The sequence below is a fragment of the Astyanax mexicanus genome, unplaced genomic scaffold (genome assembly GCF_023375975.1).
Source record: "Astyanax mexicanus isolate ESR-SI-001 unplaced genomic scaffold, AstMex3_surface scaffold_36, whole genome shotgun sequence".
Taxonomy (NCBI): domain Eukaryota; kingdom Metazoa; phylum Chordata; class Actinopteri; order Characiformes; family Acestrorhamphidae; genus Astyanax; species Astyanax mexicanus.
The window spans coordinates 1516790-1529670 of NW_026040046.1; the positions used below are offsets into that span (position 1 = coordinate 1516790).

Below are 12881 nucleotides of genomic sequence, written 5' to 3' on the forward strand. Positions count from 1 at the left end.
GGGAAGTGAGCTTTAAGGGCCAGGGTAGAGAAACACTGCTCTACACCATTACATTTTTACTTCTCCACATGTCTACACTCTACTTTTTTGTATATTATCCCTGTTCCCATCTATCTCCTCCAGACTAGAGATTCAAAATATTGGAAAAATCATAAATATGTAAATTGTGATTCTAATACAGCAAATAATCCAACATCACAGTATTAAAAATGCACTTCATGTGTCCAGCTTTGGAGTAAAAGAAATGTGGTATGGCAGACATAATCTGTCTCACATACGACTACTGCGCATGCACACACTGCATTGATTATGCTAAAATAATATATTGTGCAGCCCTACTCCAGACTATTCCCTCTTTTTCCATCTTCCCCTTTCTCTTTCTGAGGTTTTCCTGAACCTCTTATATGTTCATTTTCTCCTCTCTGTGGTTCAGCCCATTTTGGAAACACTTCTACCTTTGCGTCTTTTGGTGGATCAAATTTAAAAGCAGTAATGTTCTCACTTTTCTTTCCCTCCTCCTTTTTTTCTTTCTTTTACCAGCAGTGACTCCTTCATTCCAAAACTCATGTAGGGAGGCCTGTAAGCCACATGGACTTCAAGTGTCTCTTATTATGAAGAAGCAAAACACACACACACACACTCATCCATAACAGGATGAGGGCTGTGCACGAAACAGAGCTGACTAATGAGCCACTGATGAGGAAGAAACAACAACTTCCTAAAATAAGGAGAAAAATAGACCCCTGATCAGTTTAGGTGTTGAAACCCCCGTCATGTGGTAGTAAAGTTTAGGTATTTTTAACAGTAAATTCTGATGCACTTCGGGGCCAAAATACACAGATATTTACTGTGAAATAATTTCAGACTGTAAAAAGGCATGTCCATGAACATGTTTTCAAACTTTAAATATTTTGAACCATTTTGGACCATCAAAATAACAAAATATACTGACCATCATTTGAGCTCTACTTGCATTATGATTGCAAAAGGTTATTGCTCCTTGTAATCTGCCAATGAAGGGGACAAGACTTCACATTGCATCCAATTTTAAACAATGTACCTTAAAAAACAAACATACACACTAATGATGTCTGAAATTGAGGGACTGTGGCACTGCGTAACATTTTAAATAGCTTTTTAAAAGTTCTTTTTCTGTGTTGTCAGATGCGTTACAGCGAGACTGACCAATCAGAGCCGAGCAGTGGAGCTCTGTTGTCACTGCTGTGGACCAAACAAATGAGCCTGAAGCCACAGCAGAGAAAAGCTTAATACTCTGATCAACATGCTAATTATAAAACTACAGAGTTTCACTAAATATATTCCAGAGAACAGCTGAATAGCTGGGGAGTAACGGGTGTTACAGGCCCCTTTATCTAGGCGTTTTATCTAAGTTTGCTAACTTCTTTCTCGCTGATGAGCGCTCACATGGAGTAGGAATTAAAGAGCAGATTAAAAAGAGCAGAAAGCAGATCAACTAAAAGAGTAGAAATTTATGAGAGATTCATTGTGTTTAGCCCCATTTACATAACACAGAAGGCAACAACGTGCGTCGGTGTGTGTGTGAAGGTTCCACTGTGTTAAAAATCGTATCTTTTTTTTACGTTAGAAAAATTCACTCAAAGGGCCTTTAATCAAACACAGCAAATTGCTGCTAACCTAGCATTAGCAATTCCAATGGAAGTGGCCTGGCCCAGCTAGCCAATTGGCAAAACCCTCAGTCTTTAAGACTTCCAACTGAACGGTTCTGTGGACCCAAGTACGATTAGTGTACTGTGTTGAGAAAACTAAACCCAATCATTATGAGAACAAAACAGAAAACAAAACAAAATCACAAGAACGCTTAAAAAGTAGAACTGTGTAAAAATACATTTTACATTTTACCTTCTGATTTGGTCATTTTCTCAAGCAAGGAAAGTTTATGGACAAAGTGCAGAGCAAAACTTAAAATCTGGTGAAATTTCCTTTTAAGGTCTAGATATTCTACCATGAACAAACTATTACAGCTCTTCATCTCCATTACACCTTCTGTCCTTCTAACCAGCAAACACCATTTATTCAGAGCTGCCCATGGCTTTGGCAGTGTGCTCATAGAAGGGAATGTTACTTTGAGTAATTTTGGTCGGCTGGCCACTCCTGGGAAGGTTCACCACTGTTTGGGTTAGTTGTGGATAATGGCTCTCACTGTGGCTCTCACAGTCCACAAACTTTAGAAAACCTTTTATTTTTTGTTGACAAATCTCGATTACATTCTTTCTCATTTGTTCCTGAATGTTTGGGATCAAGTCTATCTTTTAAGTAATTTTGACAAATTGAACAAACTGGTGAGAAAACACAGCTTCTTAACTTCTCAACTTCTTAAATCTAATAAAATGCCTATACAATATACCATTGGAATATAAAGCTTATATTTTTTTACGTTTTATGAGTAAACTTTCTACTGTTGGGATGGATGCTTACGTGTTAGCTAGGTAACTGAATAAGTAGTTCTGAACAGAACCACGAAGCACCAAAAATCAATTAGTAGAACTTAACAGTACCTGGCTAAATTAAAGTTAAAGTGTCTAAAATGTGATTAATACTGCGTAAATCATGTTCACTGACTAGGAAAAAGGATTATTCAGGACATCTACAAACACAATACATCTATGAACAAATATTTTATTGACTATGTCGAGGTACATGTGTGTTTTCTTGAAAGTAAGATGCATAATTCACTCTATACTAATCTATACTCCCTATACTATCCTGTACTCCTAAAACTGGTTTCTGCTCTCCCTGAACTGTCTGGAGTGTTTGTTCTCCCAGATGTAAGATGGGCATTGCCGGGGCAGCATGAAAACCTTTGGATGGAAATCCAGCCTGTTACCAGCACTTTGAAGAGGCTGACTGGCTCGTGGGGCTAATGGGTAGCCCCTGCTAGCCTTTACCCTCCCGGTGTGAGCAGCATCAGTACTAGTGGGTCTTAACCAGAGAGGGCAGTGTAACCTCCAGTTCAACAGTAAAGATCTCCAGCAGCTGAGTGAGGAGCCAGATCAGTTTATCTGTAGACTAAAACTTTAACTAATACTACTGACAGAGGACAGACCTGACTCATTACATCACCTGATCAGAGAGTTACCAACCCCCCCCCCCCCACACACACACATACACACCTTTTTACACACATACACACACACACACACACACACACACATATTCATTCCTGAGTGTGCAGCAGATTCACTCAATTTGTTTTCGGTCTGCATTTGTGTGTATGCTAGAAATGCAGGGAAACACGCCAAACTCATAAACAATAACCAAAACCAGCTGCAGCCCTGAGAGAGAGAGAGAGAGAGAGAGAGAGGGAGAGAGAGAGAGGGAGAGAGGGAGTAAGGAGTAAGAGAGAGACTAGAAGAAAACGGGAAATCAGAGAAAGAGAAATAGAAAAGAGGAAGAGAGTGACTAAGTGAAGAAAGCAAAGAGTTAGAGAATAGGAAAGGAAGAAAGGAAAGAAGTACAAATAAACTAAGAGAAAGAGAGTAGAAGAAAAGTAAGGGAAGGATGAAAGAGATATAAGAATTGTGAGAGAGATGAGAAGAAAGCTACAAAAAATAAGACTGAGTTGGAGAGAGAAAGAGAAGACAGCATGGAAAGAAAGAAGTGAGAGGGCAAAGAGGGAGGCTGAAAATGATGGAGGTTGAAAACCTAAAAGAGAGACAAAGTAAAAAAGAAAGGAACATGAGTCTGAAAAGAAGGGGAAAGAAAAAGCAAAGAGCAATAAAGAGAAAAAGAGAAAGTCTTTGTGTTTCTGTAATACGAGACCTAAAGTAAAAAACTACAGGAGGTGCTTGTGATCCAAAACTTTTCTCTCTCTCTTTCCCAGACATATTCTTTCACTTTTAACAATCTTCCTTACCTCTCTTTCACTCATGCTCTCTCTCTCAGGTTATATTTTCCATCCCCTTTCTTCCCCCATTGCGCAGAGAGGGAGCGAAGTGTTCGGGAGAGGAATTCTCTGTGTGTTTGTTTTGGAAATGCACGGCTCTGTGGGGACCGCAAAGAGAGAGAGAGAAAGAAAGAGGGAGAAAGGGAGGGAAAGAGAGAGAGACGTTGGAGCCGAGAAGCAGCCGCTGTGGGTCGACGCTTCACCAGAAAAGAATGTCTGGTTTCATCTCTTTCTCTCTCTCTCTGTGAATTTTCACCAAAACCACTAAACCTGATGACCTTCCCAGCATCACTGACACAGCCCTGACTTACATCCGTGTGTCTCACACACACACACACACACACACACTCACCAGTCATATTCTCATGTCAGTCCTCCCTGTTTCTCCCTCTCCTATTGTTTTTTTTCTCTCCCTCTACTCTTACACTCAGTTGCATCATGATCTCTGTTCAGTTCTCCTCTCAGCACCACGGCACAAACCTGCAGCTCTCCACATCAGACCACCCTGAAACTCAGAGCAGGCCCAGCCGCACACTCCACTCGGACACTTACTCTCACCATACGTGATAAACACACACACATCACTCACATCACACACACTCTTCTGTCCAGGCGTGACTACGCTGAAACAGACGAGAAAGTGATGTAAGACGTTCGATCCACAGCGTACACATTTATGAATCATAAAAGTACGCACTGCGTTTTTCAGAGAAAGACACGTTACTAAGCAACCTGTTCATTTCACTGAACTGATTAAAATATAGAAAAAATATATATGTAAATTTCCCAATTCATATATATTCTAAATGTGGGATTGTCCTCCTTTTTACACTTTCCTCAACAGAAATGTAGTTTTCTATTAATTATATTTCATAGATGATATTTAAAGATATTGCTAAAATGTGAAGTTGTATAAGTCATATTATGCCCATCCCTCAATAATGACACATAGGCAACTGCTTGATTTAGAGTGTGCCAGTGTGTGCGCACGGCTTAAAACATGCAGAAGGCATGTAGTAATTCTCTTAATTAATCATGGGTGTGTTTTGGATGCAACACGAAATCATCCAATCATCATGTACCTTTAAGACTCAGATCCGCTCTGAATTTGGAGGATTGGTATTTTAACTGTGAGGTCACACTGTAAAGTTGTGTGAGCATGTAATTTACAGGAACATTTTTGGTGTTTGTTTGTTTGTTTGTTTATTGTTGGTGTAAATGTTTGTGCACTGCTGTGTGTCCGTGTGTGTGTGTGTGTGTGTGTTTGCGCATTGAGCACATGGGGCACACCAGCGTAGCCAGGATAGGAATAAACATCTGATGGTTGACTGTTGTAAGGGTTTTAATCAGACTGTGGCACCCCTGTGTTTTCTGCTGCCAAGATAGCAACATGCCATAAACACAGCTCACTTCCAGACCACAGTAGATATATTTGTAAGCATTTTTGCTAATTAAATGGTACAGGTACAAGGCATAAATAAAAGACTGTAAAGCGGGGTGTGAAATAGCAATGGGCATCGCGACACGCCTTGCACAGGGTGTAAGATAGGCCCAAAAATTACATCCAAATCAGTACATGTTCAAAAAGGTGTGTATTTAATAAAGTTTGTGTATTTGTACCAACACATGACTCCTGTACTGGGGGGGAGGGGTCAGGAGCCCCCCACAAGTCATACTTTCCATTTAGAAGTTTGGGAGAGCCTCACTTACTCCAAGTTCTCAACCCCGCACATCAACAGTAGAAAAAGCAGTCGTATTATAAACACAGTTCAGTCTCAATGGTATTCTATAGATGAACTACATCCATACTGGTATTGCTTACAATGCTAACCTAGAACAATGCTAAAAATAATAAATTGAGACATAAAAATGGGGCATATTTTTGCAGGATACACAAATAAAACACCAGTAAATAACTGCAGAATAAAACACTACATTCTTGAATGTTTTTGGTTTGTTTTCCCAGTTGTAAAAAAGTCCAAGTCCAAACCTCACAGTGAACCGAACCGTGACCTCTGTGTGTTACACCCATACTATACTGTGTATATACAGACAGTACCAGTGAAAAGTTTAGACACATTCTCATTCAATGTTTTTTTTTTCCTACATCGTAAATGAATGCTGAAGTCATCCAGATTATGAAGGAGCACATAATGAATCATACAGTAACTTAAAAGCGTTAAACAAACTAAAATACTCATTTACTTGCTCTTATCTGGGGTGCTTGTTAACTTCTGAGGTTGGTAACTCTAATGAACTCATCCTGTACAACAGAGGTAACTCTTGCTCTTTCTTTCCTGAGGCAGTCCTGATGAGAGCTAGTTTCATCATAACGTTAGGATTTTCTTTGTGATTGCATTTGAGGCTACTTTCAAATTTCTTAAATTTTCTTTAGAATGACTGACCTTCATTTCTCAAGTATTTATTTCTTTATTCAGTTGAGTAGTTCTTGCTATAATCTGGATTAGAACATTACTGAAATATTCACTATTCACTGTATACCTGTAACTCTACCTCTTACTTTAACTGATGCTCTCAAACACTTTATTAAGAGACAAGAAATTCAAGTAATTAACTCTTGATGAGTTCAGCACAGCTGTTAACTGAAAGCCTGAATTCCAGGAGACTCTACCTCATAAAACTGACTGAAAAAATCCAGCCAAGATGTGCAAAGCTGTCTAATATAAACAAGAGGTGCTGGTTTAACACTTTTTGTGTAATAAGTAATTCCACCTGTTTTTCTTCATAGTTTAAATTACTTTATTATTATAACCCACAATGCAGAACATTTTTAAAAAATGAAAATGTATCAGATAAACTGATCTCTAAAAGCCATAAATTTTAAGATGAACCATACTTTTCAGCCTTTATGTAAGATTAGAGTACCAATATTAAACTGAAATAGTCTTAATTAGACTAACAGAGATATTGCTTTTGCACAGACTTCAGGATTGATCAGACACTGGAGTGGTTATGCGCTGTTCTAATGTGGAGCAACTCCAGCACAATTATGATCTTCATGGTAGAGAGAAAAAAAACTGCTTTTTAAACAGAATATTCGGCTGCTGAAGTTTCTAACAGAACATCTAAAGAAGCCTTGATTCATTTTAGACACAAGTTCTGAGGACTAACAGAATCAATTAAACATCAGCAAATTCTTTTATGGTATAAACATAAAACATGCCTGATAAGCTTCTATAGCAGGATAATGATCATTTTAAACACACCCCAACATGTGCAAAAAAGTAGCTCAATAGTTTACCCATTCAAAATAAAGGATATTTTGACCTTTTCCATTACACTGTGTGTTTTTATGACATCACAAAATCAATATATTTAAAAGAATTGCTGTATACAGACAACATAAACTGAGGAGTGAACTCCCCTTTTCAACAATGTTTTACATACCACATGAAAGTGTGTACTTTTTTTAAGTGAAGGAAAATGATTTTCCATGATACAGAAAGCCCTAACTGAGACACAGGCAAGTTGGAACCAATTACTATTAAACATCTGGTGTCAGACAGAATGGCCAGAACTCAACAGATTCATGGCTCTGTTAAAGGTGGGGCCGCAGTCCAAGCCCACTGTGTGCACACGCAGAGGAGCAAACAATGGAACATACTATAAATGAAGCTTGCCTTGTCCAACAGCTAAAAGGAGACATAGCTCTCTCTTGCTCTGTTTTGCAAATAAAAAAAGTAAAGGGTAAATAAATAAGTAGCAATGATTCAGTTTAGTTCACTATATTACGATATATTACTAACAAACAACAATGAAGTAACAATATTTTTATGAATGATCAACAAAATTAAATGATGTGCTTCTTCTGCTTGTCTAAGTTAACATTTATGTAAGCCTTGAGTGCACTCAGTATCCACACTATTACACAATACTTATCATGAGATTAAATGCTAATCTATGAATACTCTATCTAGAATCTCTAATGGCTTCACAATGGCACAGAGTGCCTGGGCCCAAATGATTGCCACTTGCTATGCAATATATTTATAAACTGACAAGAGTCTGCAGAAAAAAACACAAATTTATGTTGCACATCAGTTCCAGGCAAAAAGCAAAATAGAAAGTTGTGCAGGGCTCCAGACTAACACCGTCCCACCATCCCGGGGCAGAGCACCCAGGATGAGGTTAAAGCTCTTTCTGGACACTTTAGGGACTGAGAACATATGTGAGGTAAAACCGCTTGTAAAACAGGTTAAAAGAAGTTTTGAGGCCGGTTGAAATATGACTGGGAGTTTTCCTATTGCTTAGCATGTAGTCTGTTTACAGATGAAGTCCTGCCTTTCATCACAGAGCAAATCAGCTTGCTGGTAACGCTGCATGTAGAGGAGGGTAATTGTGGTGCTTGTGCGAAAACCCCTAAGGGAAAAATTGAGGTTGGTGGAACGCCATGCCAGTCAACTGGACAGCAAATAGCCATGTAGCAAATAGCAGACCTCTACATTACTTTAGTCCTTATTTACCCATAATCTGTCTCATCACACTGAAGCAATATTGAGTGTTTCAGCCTGGACTAGTTTCTGAATGAGGTAAAAACAATACAGCCAATCATTCACAAATCAACCACCCAGACACAGTTACAAAAGCAGCTGTTTCATAACTGTTAGGTTGGAAAATGAAGAAGTAAAAAATGTATTACAACATGCAAACATCATGAGAGGACCTCAGAGTAAGAATAAAAAAATCTGACACAAGACAAAATACACAACATATTTTTTCATATTTCTTAGTCTTAAACATAGTTGTGGATTAAAAGGGTGATTCTTTAATCAGGGGACTTTTTATACAAAAAAAAAACAAATAAAGGTAAGGTGTTGAATATATTTATTTTTTAGTTATCAACACTTTGCTACTTTTGCTTTGTTTCAAACACTGATTTTTAAATATGTCTGGGTCCAAAAAAGATTGAAACTAACCAAATTATTAAAGAAAATCACAAAATGTGATTTTGCTCTTGAACCTTGTGTTTTTAGAGCAAGGTGAAACCATTAAAGTGAATAAGGTGGTATGTCAACTGTTCAGAAATCTCATTTATTTAGGATATAAAAAAAATCCAAATAAATATTCTTATATTTAAGTTCAATGCTCTTTAAAGGGTGAAGTTGTTGAAATATTATGGTATTCTATTGTCAATATATTGTAATTTTTTTATGACTGGCCTAATTACTAACCCTAGCATAACCATAAGAAAATATATAACTATGACTGTATATTGGCAATAACTTGGTGATATGACATGCTATTTATCACAATATGGGGCTTGTGATTTTAAATATTACAATATATATTGTGAGACTGTAAACGTGGTGATATTTTGCGATTAAGCAAAAAAAAGCCAACTGCCATACTAATAAAAACCACATCATCATATTTACAAAATCTGAATAAAAGAGAAGTATCACAACACTGCTATCTAGTAGGCAGGGTTAAACACAACACTAAAAATGATACTAATGATACCAATTTAAGGAATCAATACTGTGTTTTTTAAATCAGTAAAGTATTGCAAAAAATTATTATGATATGATGTGAATATTGATATTTTTTAAATGCAACTAATCATACACCTCATACCCAAACACAACCAGTGGTGATGATAATCACACATGGTCATGGTAATGATAGGTTTACAGTTTCAACATCAGTATCTTTTTAACTGTTTATAAATATAAAGTTAAAGGTAGGGGTATAAAAATAATATAAAATAATATCAATATTTTAGGCAGAAAAACTCATTCCATGAATGGTGGTATGACAATTTGTAAAATATACTACTGCAAACAATGAATATTACATTTTATTTGGCGATATTACTGTGTACACTATGATATGGCACATCCCTAAATGAGATTCAAACCAGATTGTGACAGAAAATGGCCCTCGAATAATAAACAATATTTCAGGGTATTTTTGCAACAGCAATATTTGAAATTATTGGCTATATTATTGCATACAATATAATATGGCACACCCCTACTAAAGGCAAATTTTCTACAACTAATGTTTACTGTACAAAGAGTACAGATATACAATAGTAAGTGAATCCTTTGATTACATATATTACAATTGAGGCTGGAAGGTTATTCAAATTAATTGTATTCATCCAGTTACTGTTTTAATGCATATAAAGGATACTGGAAATACTGCTCTCTAGCAGATATTTAATAGAAAATGAGAACATATATTAGAATTATAGCTGGAAGATTAATCAAATTAATTTGATAATATTGGGATAATCAAGATTGTACATCTTTACATATACTGGCTTGCAAAAGTATTCAAACCCCTTGAACTTTTAAACATTTTGTCACGTTACAACCACAAACTTTATTGAGATATCAAGTGATAGACCAACATAAAGTAGCTGTATGTTTAGGGTCATTGTCGTGCTGGGAGGTGAATTTCCCTCCCAGTTGTGCAGCCTCCATCAAGTTTTTTTTTCTGAATTGCCCTGAAGAAAAGCGTCCGCACAGCATGACACTGCCACCACCATGTCTCACAGTGAGAATGGTGTGTTCAGGGTGATGAGAAATGTTACTTTTCCGCAGCACATCATGCTTTGCATTTAGGCAAAAAACTTTGGTCTAATCTGACCACATGCAACTGGCACTTCTTATGTCTTTATTTCTACAGCTGTTTTTCTTCTTGCCACTTTTCTATAAAGACCAGATTTGGAAGAGCAGGACTAGTTGTCCTGTGGACAGATTCTCCCACCTGAGCTGTGGATTTCTGCAGTTCCTCCAGAGTGACTATGGGCCTATTGGCTGCTTGTCTGACCAGTGCTCTCTTTGCTAGATCTAGTTTGGATGGATGGTGGCCATGTCTTGGTAGGTTTGCAGATGTAGAATATATTTTCCATTTTTAGATAATGGATTGAACAGTGCTCCTTGAGATGCTCAAAGCTTGGGATATGTTTTTATAACCTAACCCTGCTTTAAACTTCTCCATCACTTTATTTTCGTTGATGTTTGTGATGCTGTTTGTTCACTCGTGTTCTCTAATAAACCACTGAGGGCTTCACAGAACAGTTATATTTATACTGAAACAAAATTACGCACAGCTGTGCTCTTTTAACTGATTAATTGAGCCAATTTATTGCATTGGATTTTATTCATAGATTTCTGTTTCTGTCCGAAACCTGTAAAGAAGTTTATGTTACAATGATTATTGTATTTTACACGGTATTGGCCATCGTTACATTTTTATTTTAAAGCATGTAGCTAAACAATTCAAACTAAATAATTTGAAGGGCTCTAAGAAATGAAGCATCACACAAACCTTGAGGAACTGTCTCTGTTTATATGATTCACAAACAACAGAAGATTCAGAAGAACCGATTCTTTTTTTTAGGATTCGCTCGCAACCGCCGACCGTTACACCTGTAGCGTTTCCTCACGTGACCCAGCAGTGCCCACGATAAATTATACATTATATATAGATATTATAAATAACCTGCATTATATGAAGAAAGTGAAGCGTATTAGAGGTTATTAACACTTACAGGTTAGTTTATTTTAGATTAAACCCAAAACGAGACGGTTTAGTGATGATTGTTTAGAGCGTTTTTTTCTGAGGTAATTTTAACGGTCAGCTCCGCGCGCTGATTGTGAGAAGTGAAGCGGTTGTTCTGATGAATGACCGGTTTAAAATGTTTAAAAACACGGATTTATACCCAGAATACGGCTGTATTTTTGAGGCTGGCGGTGGCTGTGGGTCAGTCTCCAGCCCGGCTGACCTATAAATCAGAGTCTGGTCGGAGATTTGGATTAGTTCGGTTAGCTTTACCCACCTCCTCGGGGGAAGAAGAGGACGGCGACGGCTCGTCAGGCTGAACGCTACGTGACCGCGGGGCTCCGCCGCGATGTGTCCGTCTGCCGGACCCGAATCCGCTGCTTCCCTCCGCCGAGACTCCAACTCGTTTCCAGTGAGAAGAGAAGAAGAGAAAAGAGCGAAGCGGAGAAAAGAGCCTCATCCAGCCCCTGTGCTCCGGTTATAAGAGCGGCTCCCTGCAGTTCGCGGGTCCAACTTGTCTAGTTTTAGCGGCGCTTCCCCCGCAGACACGCGGTGAAGTTCAGCGGAGAGTTTCGGTGAGAGAAATCTTTCACTTCTGTCGATTTTAAACAAAAATCAGCAGCATCGCGAGAATACGACGCCTGTCATACAGCGGTACCGACAGCGGAGTCCTGCTGCCGGGGAGTCGCCTCTCCTCTAGTGGGATCACACTGAGAAAAAGAGAGAGAGAGAGAGAGAGAGAGAGGGAGGGAGAGAGAGAGGGAGGGAGGGAGGAGGGGGAGTGAAGAACGGAATGATGTTTTTTTTACTCCTCCAGATGTGCTCTCTCTTTCTCTCTCTCTTTTCTCTCTGAGACACGTGATCTATGATGTGGAGCTGCCGACAGGGGGCGCAAATGTCCAAATGCATTTCTACTGTTTTAAAAACTGAATATAAATATCTTCCATTAGACATCCCAAGTTGCAAAAAATAATTCCAGGGAGCTACCCCCGGACAAGGGTGTAGGAGCGGGCTTGATATTGGGGGGGGGGGACACATTTGCCAATATGAACCCAAGCCCACCCTATAGTTTCCTATAACAACATTTGTGGAAATTACTTTTAATTAAAAGTAAATTATTATTATAAGGTGATTTTACAACCTTAACATGTTACTCAGTGTAACAGTAACGTTACATTTACTGTTGTTAGAAAAAAATATGCACGCAATACATATGACAAAAATGTTCAGTTATCACCTAATATTTAAAATAATATAACAGATTTGTTTATTATTATTATTATTATTATTATTATTATTATTATTATTATGTATTGGCATGTCAATTCTGTTGTATATTTAAATTTTCTCCTGCGCTTTTATTTATCTACTGAGAGCTCTTCTTAAGATGGTGAAATTTTATGTAAAAGAATGTAACTTTACG

General features: G+C 37.9%; 1 protein-coding gene across 1 annotated transcript in view; it reads right to left on the bottom strand.

The window, feature by feature from the left end:
• glis2a (GLIS family zinc finger 2a) overlaps positions 1-12202 on the bottom strand; it is a 40483-nt gene extending 28281 nt beyond the window's left edge. Inside the window, exon 1 of the mRNA XM_022687146.2 lies at positions 11736-12202. Coding sequence (XP_022542867.2) covers positions 11736-11918 — 183 coding nt within the window. The 5' untranslated portion in view covers positions 11919-12202. The remainder of the gene's footprint in view (positions 1-11735) is intronic.
• Positions 12203-12881: the final 679 nt, after the last annotated feature.